Here is a 23,251-nt window from a genome sequence, read left to right as displayed (position 1 = left end):
ATATTTCAGAGATTTTTGAATACACTCAGATATGACATTAGTTAATTTAAGTGTGGCTGCTTTATTATGTTGAGCTGCTTGTAATGGTAGTGTGCTTTGGCAGCTTCAGGGGCTGTGGGAGCAAAGTTACTTTTTTAACTTCTGATAGTTTTATAGGTTTAAAGATGATTTAAAAATATATGGTCTAATTTCTATGTATAATAGGCTGCTACATTTCACTCAGTTATTACTAAATTTCACCCAATAACTTTCGATCTTTACAGATTTTTTTTTTCTGTATTTGATAAGACAGTAGTACTGAGGAATCTGAAAATACTGTCTTAATGGATGATGATTTTGTGGATAAACTGTCTCAAATAGTTTCTTTCCCTCTTGCAAGATTAGTAAAAGCTGTTTGAAGGTTGCAGTGGAAGCTTTGCTTGATTAAATCTTGTGCATACAGCTGGTGTTATAATGTTTAACCCATTTTTCAGTCAGTCACTGATCAGAAAGGAAGTTCATGTTCTATATAAACTTCATGTGTGAAGTTTAGTTCAATTGACTTGACTCTAATTTGCCAACATCAGAGGACTTCTTTTATATAAAATACAAAAACCTATTTTATGCAATTACTGCAGTGAAATCAGTTTTCTCTAGGAAGTGAAGAACTAATTACAGTCATTACCTCTGAAAGATGTGAGAAAGAGCAATTAATCTGACATTGTCATCTGTTCCTGTCTAAGGGACAGTTCCTTTCAAGCTCAGTCAGCAAGTTTCTGTTGATATTAATGCGAGTAAGACATGGCGACTAGTAATTGTAATTAATATTTGCCAGCAAGCTAAATAAATTTTTATTTGGCATTTTCAGCATTATTGCTGTGATGAAGATAGAAAAGATCTATTGAGGCATTTGTTATTTTAGTATCAACTTTCTAAGCTTAAATTTGACATGAGTTTATTTTCCCAGTAATCTTTAGTTTTTCTTCAGGTTGTGTGTCTGATTAGTGGATCTTGCTCTATGGACCGCTCTAACAGTCCTTGTATCTTTCCTTCTCCAAAATATAAGAAGATATAAATCTAGTAATAGCAGAGACTCTCAAGTGAATGGGCAAACAGCTTTTCCTGAGTGCCTGCACTTCCTAATCTTCTTGCCATATGCAATCTATCAGCATGCAAGCATTTTGAAAGAGCATTATATTTTGTATGTCTCATGGGGCACACACCTGTAGAGCTCAGTGACTTCTGCAGATCAAAGTTACCATGATTTATCTTCAGAATTAAGAACTATGCCATATGATTAGGCAGAGGTAGCCTGCTCACTGGATGCCACAATGAATTTCATACATACAGTTGTAATTTTTGTTGCAATGGTATAAACTATATCCACAACTTAAAAAATATAGTAAATCACATTAAGAAAAGTATTTATGTACTACATTGAGGACCAAGATATCAGAGAAGGCCCCAGGTATTACAAGATGTATGATAGAGTTATTTTCCATTAGGACAGAAACTGGAATGCTTCAATGCTTTTGCCAAACCCCTGTCCGCTATCTTTGGACAGTCTTGGCTCACTGGGGAAGTTCCGCTGGACTGGAGGCTGGCGGATGTTACCCCCATTTACAAAAAAGGGCGGAAGGAGGATCCGGGGAACTACAGGCCTGTCAGTCTGACCTCGGTGACGGGCAAAGTCATGGAACAGGTTATCTTGAGTGCTATTAATGAGCACATACAGGTTAACCGGGTGATCAGGCCCAGTCAACATGGGTTTATGAAAGGCAGGTCTTGCCAATCAAACCTGATCACCTTCTATGACAGGGTGACGAGGGAAGGGCTGTGGATGTAGTTTTCCTTGACCTCAGTAAAGCCTTTGATACAGTTTCTCATAGTGTTCTGGTTGAGAAACTGATAACTGCTGGCCTGGATAGGCACACCCTCCTTTGGGTTAAAAACTGGCTGGATGGCCGGGCCCAAAGAGTGGTGGTAAATGGGGCTAAATCCGGCTGGAGGCCGGTCACCAGTAGGGTTCCCCAGGGCTCAGTGCTGGGTCCGGTTCTGTTTAACATCTTTATCAATGACCTGCATGAGGGGATTGAATGTACCCTCAGTAAGTTTGCGGACGACACCAAGCTGGGAGGCTGTGTCGATCTGCTTGAGGGTAGGGAGGCCCTTCAGAGGGATTTGAACAGACTGGATCGTTGGGCTGAGGCCAACGGCATGAGCTTTAATAAGGCCAAGTGCGGAGTCCTTCACTTGGGGTATAAAAACCCCAAGCATCGCTATAGGCTCAGGGAAGAGTGGCTGGAGAGCTGCCTGGCGGAGAAGGACCTGGGGGTGTTGGTTGACTACCGGCTTGATATGAGCCAGCAGTGTGCCCAGGTGGCCAAAAAGGCCAATGGGATACTGGCGTGTATCAAGAATAGTGTGACCAGCAGGAGCAGGGAAGTGATCCTGCCCCTGTACTCGGTCAGCACTGGTGAGGCCGCACCTGGAATATTGTGTCGAGTTTTGGGCCCCTCGCTTTAGGAGAGATATTGAGCTCCTGGAGCGAGTCCAAAGAAGGGCGACTAAACTGGTCAAGGGGCTGGAAAATAAAACTTATGAGGAGCGGCTGAGGGAGTTGGGGCTGTTTAGCCTGGAGAAGAGGAGGCTGAGGGGAGACCTGATTACAGCCTACAAATACTTGAGAAAGGATGGTGGGGAGGTAGGGGAAGGGCTCTTTACATTAGTGTTGGGTGATAGAACAAGAGGAAATGGGCATAAGCTTAGTCAGGGGAGATTCAGGTTGGATGTTGGGAAGTATTTCTTCTCTGAAAGGGTTGTCAGCCACTGGAATAGACTGCCCAGGGAGGTAGTTGAGTCCCCATCCCTGGATGTGTTTAAGAATAGGGTGGATGATCTACTTGAGGATATGGTTTAATGGGGATTAGGGATGGTTGGACTGGATGATCTCTAAGGTCTTTTCCAACCTAGAAATCTATGAATCTATGAATCTATGAATGGGCCTGGTTTCCTTCTCTTAAAAATCACAATTCTTGTTTCCATCACGTTCCAGGTAGGATCTAATTTGATGGATGTTTAGGAAATGTGAAGGACTTGGAGTATATGTTTTTGCCCCACTTCCTCTTACGTTATCTTGTTGCATTCTAGTCAGAAATTTTTTGTGCTTTGAAATTTCTTCAGACCAGCAGGCTCTTGGTATTATCTATTTGGATTATGTTTTCAATTGATTTCTTTTCTTTTGTTACCCATTTCTTTTATTTTGGAGAGATTTACTCTGTTCAAGGGTTTCTGTAGTGATGAATTTACTTGCATTTATACTCTGCGATAGTACAAAAGATTTCTCCTTACCTCGAGCATAGTTGTGTTCTTTTCCTGTCTTCACAAAGAAGTTTGATTGTAAAGCATGTGCTGTGTGTGTGTGTGAGGCAGAAATGTTTATTACTTCTATTCACTCTAGATATATATTGTATATTGAGCTAGTGTCTCTAAAAATATCTAGGATAGCTATCGAATGAATTAAGATTTCATCCTAGTCCCTTTATAGCCACATAAGGAGAGGGATAAAGGGGCAATTGAGTATGTGGATGCAGACCAAGAAAGGATTGCTTTGATCAGTACAAGAAGTTCGAGTCTCTAATTCTGAGGTATGTTTGCTGTTCTTAAGTTGTAGGTTACTACTTATGTATTGATTTATTTTAAAAATCATTGCATTGCTTGAATGCCTCATGAATGTAATACATGGAGATGGTTAATCTGAAAGAATTATTCATTGTGTGTGTATACTTATGTAAAGTAAGTATAAAAAATTCAGATGGATTTTAAGAGTTGAGTGATAGAGGGATATGTTAACCATCTGGGAAGCAGCAGCAGATCTTCTGAAGTGTAAAAACAGACTAAAGTATATTTAAGGGAGGAAAACAATAATTTTTGCTATAAACTGGGATTTTCGTAAAATACTTTTCTGATGAAATGTGATTTCAGAAAAATTAAAAGTTTTCTGGGGCAATATTTCAAGGGAGAAATTAAGTATGTGGATGTTTTGCAAGAAAACATTGAAAATGTTGAAAAAAAATTGTGTTTTTTGCTTAATGCTATCGGAGTAATAAATGCAGGCTCATCTGGGAATATGTGGTACGAGACAGAGACTGGAGATGCTATAGTTAAAACTTCAGTTAGACATTTTTTCCAAGCTCTGTTTCTTCTGTCTTGTATACTCATTTTACTAACAGCTCTATTTTCACTGTTATTGTATACTCTGTGCTGCACTTCTTGTTTTGGTTCTTCGAGCAATGTGCTTTCTTGCCGATGTAGTAGCTAAATTATAGGAAGAAGCCAGAGAGCAGACATAGGTTTAATGTGTGGCAAAACACTTCTTTACGTCCACTTGCAGCGAACAAAGCAGAGAGGTCTGTAGTAGCACATTCATTCAAGGGAATGAATGGAAACATCCCATGGAGATAAATCAACCAGAAACAGCATCTCTGAGGTTTGTGGACTTTGACGTTCATCTGAGTGGGTGTTCTTATCTTCACTCCTTGCTCATGGGGTTATGTGCTGAATCTATGTAACTTCTAAGATTCATGCTCCTTTCCCAGCTCTATGTAATTGGAATCTACTTTGAGACAGTTTACTCACCTACAAGCCGGATGCTGTATATTGAACTGGTGTTGTGCTGCAGCATTGCGTGGAGTATTTGTCTGTTTTGTGGTACCAACTGTGCCCGTTTTCCTTTCTCGCATTCAGTCCACTACAACTTTCTCTTCTTTTGCTATTTAGTGGCTCATAGTCATTCTCTGGGCCCTGTCTGGATATCAGGAGTGAAGAAATTGTATTTTATAAGGCAAAAAGAAATCAGAACAATAAAACTGGATATTTTGAGGGCAAAATACAGTGGACTGTCTTGTCCACTTTTGCAATGTTTTTTTTCCTTTTAATTTTCTCCTCATACTTGTCTTTAGTATTCAGTCATCTTCTTTCCTTTTAGAAGCACCAGCAGCTACCAGCAACATCTATGGAATCATGTTGATGTCTAGAAATAGATGAATAGTTTTTCTGAGCCTCCGTTTCTGCAAGGCTACACAGGGCTCTAACACATGAAACTGTCCTCGTACGCTGAGCATCAGAGTTGCAATTTTTGCCCCAACATCTTCAAAAACTGCATGTGGATATGGGAGCAGTCGGAAAAATATATGTTGTAAGAGTGAACTTGGAATCCTTTTCTTGCTGACTGATACCAGGCTGTGTATGAAGTACTTGATTTCAGAAGAGCTCCAGTCCTGTTCTGCGTGCATCTATCACTCTTCTTGATTCAGTCAAAATCAAGCATAGCCTGACAATTAACACTTTAATAGTTTCTTTCAGAATTGCTTTCCTGGAAATTTAGTAAGTTCAATAAGCTGTGAGATAAGTTGGAAATACCTGAAATTAGTTTATCAAATAATAGTTTAATCAATAGGCAAGAGTCAAACTGCTTATTATAAGCAGGTGATTAATAATCTGGGTACCTGTAGGTTCATTGATCCCAAATTTGAGCCATTAACCTTGCCTCTCATCTCTGAAGATATAATAATTGCATGTGGATTTGAGTCAGAATTTCTGCCTTTTTGACAGAAAACCAACTATTGACCTTGGCTAGAGCAGAGCTGCCACCTCCTATAATCAGTATGTTTGGAATTACAAGTGATACCCACTTTACATGACGCATACGTTATATTTGCCATAAAAAATGTAGGTAAAAAAATTGTTAGCCATTACATTTAAGTTTATGAAAGTTCTGTGTATCATAGTATTCTCAGTGAAGCAATGATTCAAGCAATCACAGAGGAACATCTGGAATGCTTCTGGTGCTGGAATTTTCTACTGTGACTTCATCATATTGCTTCTGTAGGAATGCAGCAGGGTAATAGCTGAGACAAGTTCGTTGAATAAGCTATTAAAATCCCAGATGTGAACATGTGCTTTGCATTTTTATGGATTGAAATAATGCGGTTGTGGGTATAAAATTTCATTTTACAACTCTGTCTTTTCCTGAAATCTCCCTTCAAGTTATTGTAAATGTTTTTATGGGTGGAAGAAGAACCTGAACACTAGGTTGTTGTCCCATATTTGGATGCAGTGTTCATTTTGTGGGGTGGGATTTAGAATCTTCAGCCTATAGTAGTAAAAGTTATTTCTAAAGATGCTAATGACAGTTCTTGGAAAGGTGAGGTCTTAATGTTTCCTCATATTTACCTGAGACTTTTGCATAGTTGCTAGATACTAGATGCTAGATACTAGAAGGTTTGGGTGCAAAGATACCCTAAGGGCCTCTTGGAAAAAGTAATAAAAACTAAGAGTAAGCACTGGAATGGGAAAATCATCTGCAGATACACAGCGATATAATGATGACTTTTTGGTGTTAAGTTAAACCATTAGTCTTAGCATCAAGCAAGTGAGGATCTGGCCAATTTGCTGGATCATTTAAATGATTGTATGACACGATAGATCTAGATTTTGTTCTGTGTTTGCTTTGGGCTTGAAAATCACCCTGAATGGTCATATTCTTAGAAGAAGGCATTTAAGGCTTAAAAGACAAGTACCATGTGCAAGAGTCAATGTGATGAAAAATTATACAGGCAGGCAATTTTATTGCCAAGTTGGATTAGGGACTCAGGCAGAATTCAGAAAGGGGAATCTGATTCTGTGAAAAATTTCTGTCTTGAGAGCAAAATGATTGTGAGTAAATGGGCATAAGTATCAATATAATCAAAGCATATACTAATTAGGAAAAAATTGCTTCTAGGAATTATTTTATGCAGTGATAAAACCACGGAAAAACATTTTAGCTTTGTGTCATTTGGGTGTATTCAGAAAGATTGCGCATATCATTTCTGTGTGTTTAGCAAAATTTATGTTAATTCATAGTTCCTACAATAAATTTGTAACATCATAATAACTCTTGAGAAATTCTATGCAACATTTACTTCAGTTTTTAAAAGGGGTGGAGTCCTGGATTATTTTCTGTTCTGTGTATCAGAGGTTCTTAAATTGTTTTATGTGCCAGAGACTTTAGTAACTAAAGCCTTTCTAGATTTAAGGTAATTTGAAGCTGTTTTGTGTCGCAGAGAGCAGAGGCAAAGCCTAAGCTTCAGAAATAACAAGCAGTTGAATTGATATAATCTGTTCTGATGATTCTAGTGACTGATCCATGTATGTACTGCAGGGAAGGATGGAATAAGCAACTCCCTATCAATATGACTAGGAGAATCCCTCCTGACAGCAAACCTAATGATCAGTCTAATCCTGAGTCTGCAAACAGTCATCTAGAATAAAGAATTCTCTCTATTGTGTATGAGCGCTGACCCCATGTAGTCCATCCTGCCCAGTGTCTTGTCTCCAGATGTGGGCAGTCTTTGATGCTTCAGAGGGTGTTCAAAGTCAAGGACAAAGTTGAGGATGTGTTTTCCGCATAGAAGTTGACAGGAGATATAGTGCTGACATTATAGTATCTTGTAAATATTTTATTTTAGTATTTAAACTATTCCACTATGTTGTGATCAAATATACCACTTGGGATTTACTAAAGCATACAAGTGAATTAGAATTCTAACTGCCATAAGTCATCAATAGGATTAGTACTGGTAATTCCTGCAGGTTCTTTGGAAAAAAGTCACACATGCACCAATCATAAGATTCTCATTTAGGCTTTTTAGTCATGTACTTTTTGTGTAACCACTGAAGTGGATAAATATTTGCAGAGTCAGGGACTTATATAGTAAACACTTAGAAGCAAGAGATTAATCGCTTGATTCTTCTGGAAAAAAAAATAGCTAGTAATTACAACTTAGTATAAATAATAACAGTTTACAGATATGGGGTGGTGAAGTCTCATAACTGACATGACGGCGACAGAGTTCTTGCCATCTTTGTCTTCTTAATAATGTAAATCCCAGCAGATGAAATGAAAATTGCACCTTCATTTAAGTTTTCAGTTGAAAGCAGTTAGTTCTTCAGCAGGAATAAAATCTGAAGTAGCACAGTAGACATTGCAATGTAGTATCTTGCTCTAAGAATTATTATATCTTTAAATATTAATTTCATAGAATCATAGAATCATAGAATGGTTAGGGCTGGAAGGGACCTTCGAAGGTCATCTAGTCCAACCCCCCTGCAAGGAACAGGGATATCTCCAACTAGATCAGGTTGCTCAGGGCCTTGTCCAACCTGGCCTTGAACGTCTCCAGGGATGGAGCATCCACCACCTCTCTGGGCAACCTGTTCCAGTGTTCTACAACTCTCATGGTAAAAAATTTTTTTCTAATATCCAATCTGAATCTACCTCCCTCTATTTTAAAACCATTACCCCTTGTCCTATCACAACTGGTCCTCCTGAACAGCCTCTCCCCATCTTTCCTGTAGGCCCCCTTGAGGTACTGGAAGACCGCTATAAGGTCACCCCGGAGCCTCCTCTTCTCCAGGCTGAACAGCCCCAACTCTTTCAGCCTGTCCTTATAGGAAAGGTGCTCCAGCCCTCTTATCATCTTCGTGGCCCTCCTCTGGACCCTCTCCAACTGGTCCATGTCCTTCTTATGTTGGGGGCTCCAGAACTGGACGCAGTACTCCAGGTGAGGTCTCACGAGGGCAGAGTAGAGGGGAAGAATCACCTCTCTCGACCTGCTGGCCACGCTCCTCTTGATGCAGCCCAGGACGCGGTTGGCCTTCTGGGCCGCAAGAGCACATTGCCGGCTCATATTGAGCTTCTCATCCACCAGTACTCCCAAGTCCTTCTCCTCAGGGCTGCTCTCGATCCATTCTCCGCCCAGTCTGTATTTGTGCCTGGGATTGCCACGACCCAGATGTAGGACCTTGCATTTGGCCTGGTTGAACTTCATGAGGTTGACACGGGCCCACCTCTCCAGCCTGTCGAGGTCCCTCTGGATGGCATCCCTCCCTTCCAGCGTGTCGACAGCACCACACAGCTTGGTGTCATCAGCGAACTTGCTGAGGGTGCACTCCATGCCACTGTCCACGTCACCGACAAAGATGTTGAAGAGGGCCGGGCCCAACACGGACCCCTGAGGGACGCCACTCGTGACCGGTCTCCACTTGGACATTGAGCCGTTGACCACTACTCTCTGAGTGCGGCCATTGAGCCAATTCCTTATCCACCGAGTGGTCCATCCATCAAACCCATAACCCAATTTAGTTTTATTGGTAATAATAAATTTGTTAAATTGGTAGCAGATATAAAAAAATTGTAAAATATAAATAAACAAAAATATAAAATATTTTGCACCTATAGTTAGAGAAGTGAAAGTCTGAGTTTAAGCATGAATCTATAGCATCATCTTGCTTTTGCATAAATAAGGTCTTAAATGCTTGAAAATTTGTGTGCTTTTCTCAAACAATCCCACTAGTTTTTTTAGCTTTCAGGATGTTCAAAACACCCTGAATTTCTTGGTGGTTTGTTATCATACCTTTTCACTTTCTGTATAAGCATGATTTTCCAAGTTAAACTGGAAGAAAGTCATACATACAGGATGACTGTAAATATATTTTTGAAGTTTGTGCATAAAACATATCAGGAATTCAAGATCAAGATTTTGAGATTCTTATATAGGCATTTGAGTGAAGTGACAAGACATAAAGATATATTCAGCATCCAGTAGCTCTCCTAGACAGCAAAACACTCTAGACAGCTTTTTTGAAAATATGGCTACTGGATAAGATATCGTAAAGGAATTTGAACCTTTTAGAAAATGTCCAGATCCAGAGCAATGAGCTCTTAAATTTTATTCTTTCTGTGCCTAAAATAAACAGTATCCTTTTGCCTGACCTATGAATTTTGTTTGTCAACTGTGCAGCACTGCCGTCACGGAATTTGTGTGAGCAGAGAAATGGAGACACGTCCTGTAGATGGAGAATGGGGACCATGGGGGCCTTATAGCTCATGTTCAAGAACTTGTGGAGGTGGAATAAAGAGCACCACCAGGCTGTGTAATAGACCAGAGTATGTGTTTTAATGTGTTTTTATGTTAGTGCATAATGAAAATGCTATGACATAATGAATTGATTCAAAACAAAATAAAAGTATTGTGGGTTGTACAAATTAGTTTGAAGCACCAGATTAAAAAAAAAAAAAAGCCTGTTTCAGCTATGTCTGGAAAGAGAGATACATCTACAGACTCTAATATGCGGATTTACATTAGTCTTGTCTCTCAACTATGTCAATTCATATATATAGATATTCCTGAAGACTTATTTTGACAGGGCCTTGTTTTCTAGCTTTACTCTAAATGCTGAGGATTTCTTTTAACTTTGAGATGCTTTCTTTGGAATAAAAGCTGCAAAAGAAGTAGATGTATTCCCTGGTAATAATCTTAGTGAAACACTTAATTTGCTTTGATTTAAGGCTTTTTCACAACATCATCACCAATAGCACCCACAAGGAACACTGATTACAGCAGACTCGTTTACAACTTACAATGAGAAACTTCAATTGAATAATTCAATGTGAGTTTCATTCTCTGTAATAAAAGTCAATGAGAACTTTACCATTAACTTCTCCAGAAGCAGAACCAGAGCTGCAGTCTGGGTAGTTTGAGGGTTTTTCTAGGAAGTCATGTCATCTTGATATTATCAGTGAGATAAATGAACCTGAATCAGTTGACCTCAGGTTATTTTATTTTCTCTGATGAGTAAGAGGCGATAGATTAGATTCCCATTAGATATGCCTGTCAGTCTGTAGTAACTGATAGTATCAATATGCCATTGATTTATTCTCCTTTTCTTCTCCAAGAACCTATTAATACTGAATTATTGTGTAGCAGGGTTTATAAGAGTTATGAAATGTATTTTAGATGTTACAGTAAATGGGATGTTTTCCACAGTTTTCCCTTTTTAGTTCTTTTGATCCTCAAACTGAAACCAATATTAGGGCTACAAAAAAAAGAATGTGTCAGCTCCTAACTGTGTCGTCTTTCTTTGTCGCTCTGTAAAATAATGATTTCAAATTACGGAGGAAAATTGTGCTTCTGTAAAAACAGGGCTGTAATCTCAGCTAAATTGATAAAAGCATTAACGTTAATAATGTTGCTTCCCAGGCAAAATAATTATGTAAGAGAAATAAAAATGTAATAGACATTAATAAACATCAGTAGCTCAATTACCACCTACCTTGGCAGTAGTATTTTACCTGGACTTTGTATTTTCTTCACTTGAGTATAAATGTATGCACAGTGTAATAGAAGATAAGAGGTGGGGGGGAGGAAGTCAGTAACAGATGGTGGAATGCTGTGTCAGATTTTCCCCTTTCCTTTAGATTAGTGGCTCAAGCCACTTTTCATGGAAACCAGCAATTTTAGAAACTGAGTGTATTTTACATTTACCTATTTTTGTTAGACCGAGAAATGGAGGAAAGTACTGTGTTGGCCGCAGGATGAAATTTCGATCATGTAATACTGATTCATGTCCAAAAGGCAAAAAAGATTTCCGGGAGCAACAGTGCTCTGAATTTGATGGCAAACACTTTAATATCAACGGTCTTACATCTGCTGTTCGCTGGCTTCCAAAATACAGTGGTAGTAAGTAATCATAAATTTTTTCAATTAATGAAATAAAAATGTTACTTTAATTAAAGTTTTCAAACAGACAAGAAACCTGTTGGATTTTCTTTCCAGTTTCTATGAAAGATCGCTGTAAACTTTTTTGCCGAGTTTCTGGAACAACTTCCTACTATCAGCTGAAGGACAGAGTTGCTGATGGTACTCCCTGTGGAGCAGAAACCAATGACCTTTGTGTTCAAGGCTTGTGCAGGGTATTTAAATCTAAACTTATTAATTATTAAAATCAATTTAACAGATGGTTAAGTAGATAATAAATATTCATCCAAATAACTATTACTGAAAATATGTAAATAAGATGTATTGAATTCGCTTAAGTTAATTTCAATCCCTACCAAATTAAAGATCTGGAAATGGAGGCTATTAAATGAAGAATATACAGTTATATATGCCCACAGTCTTTCCTAGTTAAGCCCCATATTATTAGAGAGTAAATATTGTCTAAGCGAGCAGAGAGAAAGTGATCTAAAATTAGCATAAAGGGAGGAAAGAAGCATGCTGTGTGTTTATTGCTGTTGTTTTTCTGCTATCAAAGAAGAAAAAAGTAGAAAATCCAAGAGTAGCTAGATTATGTATTTATTATTTCATTCCAAAATCGGGAGGAAATGACACTTGAAAGGGCTCATTTCAGCCTTCTTTGCTTAACAGCAATTATGGAAGTGCTACCAGATTTTGCTGGGAGAAACAAGGTGCTATGTTGTAACAACTCAAGATTTTTTTTTTTATCAAGCCCAGGTTGTTTTGCCGATGGCAGTGAAACTCAGTAAATTCAGAATAAGGAGAAAATTTAGCCTTTTTTATAGTTTTGAATCAAGAGGAAAGAGGAAATGCCAGAGAATTGTCCTGCTTATCATATTTTTTTAAAAAGAAGCTTAAGTAAAGATACATAAAGAAAAATTGTGCTTATGCTAGTTTAACCAGCATAGTCTACGTGTATTCCTTTGCTTCTTTTGCAGTAATGACAGACTTTAAAAGAATTGATGACCATGTATACATACATACTGCTTTTAGGATTCCAAGACTTTTTAATGTAAATATAACTTAAAATTTATACACTATGTTGATTTTTTTAATGCAAATTCTTTACATGTTGTTATGTATTCTTATACAGTTCTTGACATATTAAGTGTATTTGGATTGTACATTCTTAGCACAACAGCACTATTGTGTTTTGGCCTTATATTGCTGCACTCAAAAACATAAAAGGCTTTTTATGAATTGCTAAGGAAGACCAGATATACGTAGTGAATAAGAATATTTTTGGGGAGTGGGAAGCTTACATTGTTTGTTTTCATTGTTTTTTGCTGGGCTGAGTGACACAGGGCTATTGTCATTTTTTTTTTTTTTTTTTTTTTTTTTTTTGTAGCAAGCAGGCTGTGATCATGTTTTGAATTCCAAGGCAAGGAGAGACAAATGTGGAATCTGTGGTGGTGATAATTCTTCATGTAAGACTCTTGCAGGTACTTTCAACAGTGCTCGCTATGGTATGTATGTTTGTTTTGTTGTGTTTTTTTTTTTAAATCTTAATACACATTTCAGTATTGCTTAAGTTATGTTTCACATTTTAGGAAGTGGGATTTCAGTGTATGTTCTTTAGCACCTCTGTCAAAAAATATCTGTGATTTTCAGTTACATATGCCTTCTCAAGGGTGCAAACATTGTGACACACTAACCCATTCAAGGGGGGAGTGGGAAAATCGTTCTGCTCTAAGGTCAAAGCAAAAGACAGCAGTAAAAGATATGATGAGGGTAAAAGTACTTTAAAAGGAAGAATGCCTCCTGCTTTGCACTCTGTAATCTCTCATCTGAAACTATGCAGCTGAAGGACTTATTCCAATGTCTCCTTTTGGTTGTGTGAAGAGATAGCGAGAAGTTTGGGGTGTGAGCAGCTGATGAGGCTCCATTTTTCCTATAGTGATTGCTCATGAATTGTGAGCCTTCTTTTTGCAGAGAACATGGGCAGCAACGTTTATGTTCTTTCCTCTTCATTGACAGGTAGTGAATGAGAAACTTCTGAATAACCCTGGTAATTTATATTTATTTGATTTAGTTTCTCTAATAGAGCTACTGACAGTTCTTCTATATGTAGTCTTCTGGGAAAGTATGGAGAGACTATTGTATGTGTGTAGCAGTGCAGTTAAGTAGTTAGAGCGTAGAACATAAGGACAGAAGTCTCCAGGCTGATATCAGATTCCTAAAGGCTCCTTCATGCTGCTTCACTGGTTGAAAGAGACCACAGGCGAAGTGAAAATGATACCTGGAGAGCTGCCAAATAGGATCTTCATAGAACAAAAGAATTGCTGACTGAAGAGGAAAGTATGCCCAGTATCCTGTTGGATTATTTTATATTTTTTTTAAACTGACAGAGGACTTGCTCCAAGCAAAAGTACCAATAAACCTAAAGGTGGGATACAGCTACCCTTCCCATACAAATACACATAACTTTTCTTGTGTCTGTCCTGAGAAGTTGGAAGAAAACACAATCATAGAATCATAGAATGGTTAGGGTTGGAAGGGACCTTAAAGATCATCTAGTTCCAACCCCCCTGCCATGGAGCTATTAGAGACTGGATTTCTTAACATGTGGTCAAAACACTGAAGGAAAATAATCTATTATTTTCATAATTCTGAGTAAAGAACTGTCAATATTTTTATTTCCCCCCCGCTGTGAAACATCTTTTTGCTTATAGGTAGCACATGAATTCTATCAAATACTTTTGATTCAGGTGACCATTACACTGAAACTACCGTTTATACATCTATGGTTGAGCCTGTTACTCTCCGCTGTTTATCAGCTTTGCATTGTCACAGACTTATTTGCTTCTAACTGAAGTTGGAGGGAAAAAAAAGCCACTGCATTTTAGGATGAGGAAAACCTTGATTTATTATTTTGATTTTATACTTAGTTGAATATTATAAATTATGTTCAAATTCTTGGAATTATAGCATGTAAAAGATGATACTGAATTATGCTACTGGACAGTATGCTAAACATTTGGGATTATCACTCAGGTGTGCTTGAGTAGGAGTGCAGCAAGGCAAACAAGAGGTTGTACATAGCTGATCACTAAAACTTCAGTGTCTGTGGGAGGCCTACAACATCCCCAGGCTAATGACTGAAAACATTGTCTGAGGAAATGTTCTTTTCCAAAAAGTTCTGAGTTAGGATCACAAGATAAGTATGCCAAAGTCTGTCTGCTTGATCTTTTTCTTTTAACTTCACCTGGTCCCCTTCCGTACTGACCTGAGTCGTTTTACTAAAGCAGAGTTGGAAAGTGGACCATAGCAGCCTGTGGGACGTGCTTGTATTCATAGTTACAACGTTCTCATTGAGTGTTTAAACAGTAGTGAAACAATCATCAGAAATTCATTACAACGAAATTTTAATTTACTTATCTCTCAATTTAGGAAATGGTAATCTAATTATGCAAAGAGAATTATTATGTTGGCTATTATTATTGCATCAAATTAGAGTATCTGAGGATTTCCTGGAAAATAGTCATTCTCAGTGCCTTAGTATGTGATCTATTCTCCTGTGTATGCTTGACAACATGCTATGCAGCTTTGTTTATAATTTCCTCCCATATTTTGTCTCCTGTCATTCTATTACCACAAAATCTTCAGTGTGTGAGATGAGGGGCTTTTTAAATTGTGTTTTGGTTGTCTTCGCGGTATGTTGGAAGATTGACCAAACACTGCGTGTTTATCCACATCATGCGGCGCGTCAATTTGCAATTGCAGTGCTGCCCCCAGCTGGTAAATGTGATGGACTGGTGATTAGATTAAATGTTCATTCGCATGCTTTGAGTAGTTTTAATAGATTAAAAGCACTGGGAAGTTAAAGAATTATAATGAATATAATTAGAAAATTATATTGCCATTTAAATTTTTCCCCACAGAGGTGAGTCAACTAACTAAAGTGAAATCGTGGCAAGACTGTTAAACACAGCAAAATAAGTGGAAAAGTTAGCAAAGATTATGTTAATGCTGCAGATTGCATGTTTGTGTTTACTGTTTCCGATGTTTGTTATCCTCAGTTTTTCTTAGACATAAGAATCCTTTTGAGTTTGTGATTAGCATCTGTGAGAAACAGTTTTTTAATTTTATTTTTTTTATTTTAACCTATGTTTATGTGCAGAGCAGTAGTTCTAAAAAGCAGATTTTGATGCACCTTGTCACCTTATGACAAGTCTACCATAATAGTAGTTGGAGGTATTACAGGAAATGACGACTCATTTGTGAAACGTTTGTGTTTTGAAGGGAGCACACTGGGGTAACATTTTGAGTAGCAGAACATGGATCAAACATGTCTGGTGTATCGGATATATCTACCAATGTGTATGACCTGCTAAACTGCAATATTTGAGTATTTAGGACTCGTTCTTTAGAGTGCTGTCATGCAATACTCTTGTGAGACAGAGAAAAGCTAACTCAATTGTATAAACAGGGAGTGGAGATATTTCATGTTAAGTGTCTTACTTAGACTTGTGTAAAAGTTTTGTAGTTAAATTGTGAGGAGCCACAATGTTTCCTGAGTCCCACTTAACGTACCTGACTGCTTTCTAGAGTAGTGCTGCTCTCTAGAGACTTTTTCAGTGTAGACTGAGCTCATGTTATTGGTAAAGAATTGAATTCACTTTTCTGAACACAGGAATGAATTTTAATGAGTTATGAAAATAAAAATTCAGTTCAACTGATTAAAACCAAAACCCACCAACAAAGAAATTTAGTATGCATGAAGATATTCACATTTCCTTACTAAAACATGAAGGCATTCAGCAGTGGTTGTCACTGGTGCACTGTAGAGTTTTGTGAATAAAACTAGTTAAACATATGTTCATAGTTACTGGTACTTGACTATTTTTTGTATATAATTAATTTGTGAATAATTACATTGCAGGTTACAATGTTGTAGTAAATATTCCCAAAGGAGCAACAAACATTGATATTCGGCAGCACAGCTACTCAGGGAAACCAGAAGATGACAACTACCTTGGTAAAAACCTCCTGTGTATAATATTGGTAGAAAGTGTTTGTGCTCTTGCCAGATATCTGCTCTAGACATGTATTATCAGAAGTCTGGTAAAGTCTTTAGAGCAGATATCTAATTACATTTTGTCATCATTTGCCTGAGTCTCTCTGGAGATAGTAGTTTTCAAAAAAATGAGATGTTGTTAGGTTTCTAATTATAATACATTGCATAATTTTGCCAATATTTTTTTTTTGTGTGTGGCAATGTTAATTAAAACTCCACAAGCAAACTCAGGAATAATGCAGGTATTAGTGGTTTTAAATCTTGGAAGCATGCACTTTGTTTATGAACAAAGCAGTCTGACCTTAAGCAAACTTATCAGTTGTCTCACATTTCTCTTTTTCTATCATGTCTGAGTGTAAAGATCTCACGTTGATAGATTTGCAAGTCTGTGAGAGGAACAAAGAATTCATAAGCACATTGGACCAAAATTCTTGGTTGGTTGATTTCACAGTACTTATGTTATATCTGAAGTGCCTGAGAGAATATTGGTGCATATTTTCCTTCTGTCTCTTCTTCCATTAGCATCCTACTCAACGAACTTAAGATTTTCAAAATATTTTCCTTGCCACCTGTTGCCCTATTGCCACACATGCACCCACTTGCATCTCACAGGACACAGAAACAACCCTCACCCCCTGACACTAGCTGCCATTTCAAATGTAGTAATGTCTGAATAGCATGCCTTTACTAAAAATTGTACTTCATTTTTAAATTTAGTTTTTCACTTGTTGCTTATCTTTATTGTTGTAAGTTGGTGAATATATTAAATTATATTAAATTATTATTATAAATACTTAATAATTTATTTTTACTTTAAAATTTACTTTTAAAAGTCACTTCACTAAAAGTAGCAAATACAAGGATGTGAGCTGTAGAATAGGCCAGAAATACAGATAATTATTGTTTCCTTCTACAGTAGCAGAACGTAACCAAATTTAAAAGTGACGACTGCAGTCAACCCTTCAGCAGGACAACTATTATTAAAGTTCTGTTGTTAATGCAGAGAAAATCCGTGACAACTGCTCAGGTGAAAGTTACTGATGGTTAGGATTGGATTAATGCATTAGAAACTGTTTGATACAACTTTAATGTATTACACATGGACTCAAATAGAGCTATCTGTAGATGAGAAAATATATTATTAACAGTTTTTATTGATAGAACCTTTTCATTAAATACATGCTTTATTTCCAATATTTTATTTTACTTGTAGCTTTATCTGATATTCACGGAAATTTTCTCTTGAATGGAAATTTTGTTGTAAGCATGTCAAAAAGAGAAATCAATATACAAGGAGCCATTTTTGAGTACAGTGGTTCAAACAATACGATAGAACGAATTAACAGCACTGATAGAATCGAAGAAGAGCTAACCTTACAGGTGCATGTTTACTTTTTTCATAAGTTTAAAAATTTACTACATGATCATTATGTTAATAATTTTATGTTCAAATTCACTGAAAAACAGCTATCATTTTATCTCAATTAAGGTTTTGTGTGTAGGGAATTTATACAACCCTGATGTGCGTTATTCATTCAATATCCCCATAGAAGACAGAAATGATCTGTTCACGTGGGATCCTTACGGACCCTGGCAAGACTGCAACAGGATGTGCCAAGGTACTGTGAATTGTCACCAGAACCAATGACCTGATGGCATTTAGGAAGGGAATAGTCTTAAGTACTCACATTTTTCACCTCTACTTTCAGGAAAAAAACTCATAAATTTCAGTAAACTTTAGGTGCACAGAGCCTTTAAGGGCAGAATGGATTCTGATTTTGTTTTACTATTTTCAGTATTTATGCAATGGAATTCTATATTCAAAACTACATTTGTTTGTTTCTTTTATAGCCATAGGAGTGGTTTAATAAAAACCAAAAGTTCAATCAAGTCTAATGCATTTTTAGAAGGCGATATTGTATATCTACTACTATGTATTAGGCTTCTGTTATCCTATTTCCAGATGATTACTGATTTGTCTAGTGTCTTTCATGCATATTTATTTGTCTTTTTTGTTCATCTGCTACAGGGAGTGAAGCTACTTAAAGATATATTTTATGATTTTTAAACTGTTATGCTATAGGCCATTCCAGTGTAAAAATGAAACCGCAATATGTATAAAGTGTATTCATAAAGTGTGTGTACACTTTGATAGATACTCCTATTAGCAGGTGCTAGAAGTGCCTGTAGGTATGTGATGGTGAGGGTTTTTTTGTTTTGAGTCAAGCTGTAGACATGCTTATGTGCTAGAGAAACACAGCATCTGTCAACTGTGGTACTTCTCCAAGCATTCCAGGTCTTTTAGGTACTGTGATCAAATTTTCTGCTTCCTTAAAGAAAATGATCACAACCTCTACGTTAGCATCGTGGTTTGAAAATTTGGTAGTTAGCAAAGGACAGATATGATGCATTTGGAATACTTAGCTTGATGAGTAAATGGACTGTTCCACCTTTGCAGTTCTCTGGAAGTTGATATCCTCATGAGACCACTATGTTACAGCTGGGAGATGGCAGAGGTGGCTAGGACAAGGTTGTTCTCCACCTGGAATGTAGTCATCTGCACAAAGCAGCATGTTTGTGCAGAATCTGCTGTATACAATGATTAATGTTAATGGAGTATCTCAGTTAAATTCCTAAATGATAAATGGAATCCCTCACTGTAAAAAAAAGGCACTCTTGTTTTAGCCCTTTATTCATTTATTTTTGTTCCTTTTCAAGGTATTCGAAGAAGAAGAATGATATGCATACGTAAAAGTGATCATGTGGTAGTGTCTGATCAAAGATGTGAATTTATACCCACTGTACCAGATGTCTTTGAGGAGTGTAATACAGAGTGTGAATTAAGGTAAAAAGAGGTTCCTAACTGATGGAGCTGTCGTGGTCTTACATAGAATCATAGAATGGTTTGGGTTGAAAGGGACCTTAAAGTTCCAACATCCCTGCCATGGGCAGGGGCACCTTCCACTAGATCAGGTTGCTCAAAGCCTCATCCAGCCTGGCCTTGAACACTTCCAGGGATGGGACATCCAGAACTTCTCTGGGCAACCTGTTCCAGTGCTTCACCACCCTCAGAGGGAAGAATTTCTTCCTTAGATCTGATTTAAATCTACCCTGTTTCAGTTTAAAGCCATTAACCTTTTTCCTATCACTACATGCCCTTTTAAAAAGCCCCTCTCCAGCTTTCTTGTAGGCCCCCTTTAGGTATTGGAAGGCTGCTAGAAGGTGTCCCCAGAGCCTTCTCTTCTCCAGACTGAACAACCCCAACTCTCTCAGCCTGTCTTCATAGGAGAGGTGCTCTAGCCCTTGGATTATCTTTGTGGCCCTCCTCTGGACTCGCTCCAGTAGCTCCATGTCCTTCTTGTGTTGGGGACTCCAGAGCTGAATGCAGTACTCCAGGTGGGGTCTCATGAGAGCAGAGTAGAGGGGCAGAATCACCTCCCTGGACCTGCTGGCCACGCTTCTTTGGATGCAGCCCAGGATACAGTTGACTTTCTGGGCTGCCAGTGCACATTGCTGGCTCATGTCCAGCTTTTCATCCACCAGTACCCCCAAGTCCTTCTCCTCTGGGCTGCTCTCAATCCCTTCATCCCCAGCCTGTATTGATACTGGGGATTGCCTCGACCCACGTGCAGGATCTTGCACTTGGCTGTGTTAAACCTCCTGAGGTTTACATTGGCCCGCTTCTCAAAGTCCCTCTGGATGGCATCCCTTCTCTCCAGCGTGTTGACCACACCACACAGCTTGGTATCGTCAGCAAACTTGCTGAGGGTGCACTCAATCCCACCGTCCATGTCACCAACAAAGATGTTAAACAGCTGACAAAGATGTTAAACATGTTTTTGTTGATAGAGATTGAAACAAAGTAATTCAAATTACTTTGTCCTCTGTCTCTCCACCCCTCTATACCTCCCTCATCTCTCCCGTCTCTCTGTTCTTTCAACAAATCTATTGTTATAATGAATTTATATATTATGTTTACACCTCTGAATCTAAGTAGAAGTAGTGTACTTTTCTAATTTTTAGCGGTGAAGTACAAAGTTCTGTTATGATGTTACGATTGTGGATCTATTCTGTATATCCTGGTGCAAAAACTTGTATTTCTGGGCAAAATACATTTTTCACCAGAATTGAACCCACAACTGGAACTAATTTGAAACAGACTTGTGTTTTTGCACTCCAGGAAAGCCCGTGGTGAAATGTTCAGAGGATAAGCAGTTAGAATTATAGCTTACATTTTTCAAAGTCATCTAGGAGATTAAGACAAAAGATCCTTTAAATTTAAAAAGATGTTTTTAAGCCTGTGAGTCAAATTCTTTTATATTGCTTTGAAAATGCCATTGGTGAGATAGATTTTTACAGTTTTATTTGTTCCCTAAAATGCATGTGTATTTTTCCATGACAATTTCTGGTACATTCTCTGAGCGCTTTATTCATCGTGGTCTTATTTTTTGAAACATAGTTAGCTTTCTATAACAGTTTATCCTTGTAGGTGGCACAATGTTGGCAAAAGTGACTGCACATCAAAGTGTGGCCCAGGGTATCGGTCTATAGAGATCCACTGCATGAAGTACTCTATTTCTAAAGGACTCAATGCTCCAGTAGACGATAAGTACTGTGCTGATCAGCAGAAACCACCAACCAGAGAACTCTGCCATGGCGACTGTATGTTAACAAGTTGGCACTACACAAAATGGTCAGAGGTACGAGTTCAAAACCTTATAATAGTACCGTTATAGCCCTGGTTAGCGTTCATATCAAATTTCTGTGTCAATTATGTTAGTTTAAGTAACTAAACTAAGTAATATTTGACAAATGCAGAGTTGTAGGAGGAGCCTACACCAATCTTTATATTTCAGCAACTTCCTCATATTTTTATAAGAAACTGTAGCTAAATTGTTTGCAGCTTGGTTTTGGAAGTCAGCAGAGAAGGTCTGGTGATTAAAGGTGTATGTGTTATTTACAGTCTTAATAATTTAGTTCTGAGAGTATTTTTGAGAAAAGGAATAAGTACAATTTCAGCTTTAATCTTCATTCAAGAGTTTTCTCTTGGAACTACTACATAAAGTGCCAAATTTATCTCCTGTGAACATATTAGCAGCCTGAGGATTAAATGTAGGATACATTTGTCTAAACAACCATTAATGTCTTTCACCCTTAAGATAGTGTATGTTGACCTGGTTTTATCATGTTGTTTCCTGTTTTGTAATATTGTCTATACATCACAGTGTTCCAGGAGCTGTGAAAGGGGTGTCAGAACCAGAGAAGCTTTTTGTATGAACAATTTGGGTCGTCATCTTCCTGACAGAGAGTGCAAGGAACTTGCAAGAGTTGTAACACAGAGTTGCAATGAATTCCTATGTCCAAGCTGGTCTGTTAGTGAGTGGAGCGAGGTAATGAACCATGCAAAACTTAAGACATTTTTGTTCCTGATCATCTACATTAAAATAAGCTTCTTTAAGTATTTGTTTGTTGTTTTTTTTTTTTGTTGTTCTGGCTGTTTTGGGACATGTGATAATAAAAATTATGAAGTCTTATGATTTGGCTGATATACATCCCAGATGTACAAATGGTGTGAGAACTTCTGAAAAACACAGCTAGAATTTATTTTTCTCTGAAATTTTGTTACATTAAAATGAGGTAGTGAAGCTACTTAAAGTAAATCTATCTACACTAATATGCATACCTTCCTTTTTTGTGAAGCAATGAGAACCATCCAGCCAACTAAAGAACAGAATTATATCCGTGTTATTATAGATTATATGGGTATAAAAGAATCATGGATAGTTTAAACATTTTTCCTTTGAAAGCTGTGATATATGCACTCATATTTTAAACAAGTATTCTTTGTTCTAATGGAAATAAGTGATCTGTACATTGTTCTCATATTTTTGTAGCTTTAGAAACTTAATAGTGATTCCTTTGCATTAGAATTTGGATTGATGTTTACAGGAAATGAAGAATCCATAAAAAAGCTAATTTTGTTGGACTACTTACATTCATGGAATATTTTTGTTATTTATGTGATCTTTAAAATCCAGCAGATTACTAAATGAAAGTGAAGCCATTAATGTAGGTTCATGTCTTTACAAACCAACGACTCTAATAATTTTTCAGTGTCCTGTGACGTGTGGCAAAGGAGTGAAGCATCGTCAAGTATGGTGCCAACTTAATGATGAACAACTGAGAGATGATTTCTGTAATCCAAATGATAGACCAGAATCAGTAACACCGTGTGAACTCCATGAATGTGCATCTTGGCAAGTAGGGCCTTGGGGATCAGTGAGTACATTAAGATTCTTGGCTTTTTGTTTTCTAGTTGAGATTATGAGTGATCACAAAACAATATCTTTTCAACATTTTGATTGGATCTTAAGCAGTTACTTCAGCTGAATTAATTCACGTTTGTTTCCTCCTGTTGGCTATTTAACCTGTAATTTAGGAACACCCACATGCAAGTTAAATGCTTAAAATAGTCCTTGACCCTGAGCATTAGTATCAGATGTTTTTACAAGTGAATGCATTACATCTTGAGAATAATGAAAATAATGTGTGGTCATATTTAAGTGGTAGATTTAAGATCATAGAAATGTATATGCTAATAATAGCAGACAAAGAGACTTAGTATTTTGTTGTT

General features: G+C 37.5%; 1 protein-coding gene across 1 annotated transcript in view; it reads left to right on the top strand.

Annotated features, from left to right (window-relative positions):
- Window positions 1-23,251, top strand: part of ADAMTS20 (ADAM metallopeptidase with thrombospondin type 1 motif 20) — a 100,832-nt gene that overhangs the window by 37,551 nt on the left and 40,030 nt on the right. The window contains exons 12-22 of the mRNA XM_086609827.1: window positions 9,825-9,970; window positions 11,362-11,543; window positions 11,640-11,776; window positions 12,949-13,066; window positions 16,483-16,578; window positions 17,831-17,997; window positions 18,107-18,236; window positions 19,336-19,462; window positions 21,107-21,317; window positions 21,843-22,007; window positions 22,732-22,896. Coding sequence (XP_086465953.1) covers window positions 9,825-9,970; window positions 11,362-11,543; window positions 11,640-11,776; window positions 12,949-13,066; window positions 16,483-16,578; window positions 17,831-17,997; window positions 18,107-18,236; window positions 19,336-19,462; window positions 21,107-21,317; window positions 21,843-22,007; window positions 22,732-22,896 — 1,644 coding nt within the window. The remainder of the gene's footprint in view (window positions 1-9,824; window positions 9,971-11,361; window positions 11,544-11,639; window positions 11,777-12,948; window positions 13,067-16,482; window positions 16,579-17,830; window positions 17,998-18,106; window positions 18,237-19,335; window positions 19,463-21,106; window positions 21,318-21,842; window positions 22,008-22,731; window positions 22,897-23,251) is intronic.

The sequence above is a fragment of the Tauraco erythrolophus genome, chromosome 4 (assembly GCF_009769465.1).
Source record: "Tauraco erythrolophus isolate bTauEry1 chromosome 4, bTauEry1.pri, whole genome shotgun sequence".
Classification (NCBI taxonomy): Eukaryota; Metazoa; Chordata; class Aves; order Musophagiformes; family Musophagidae; genus Tauraco; species Tauraco erythrolophus.
This window is presented reverse-complemented; position numbering and strand designations above follow the sequence as displayed.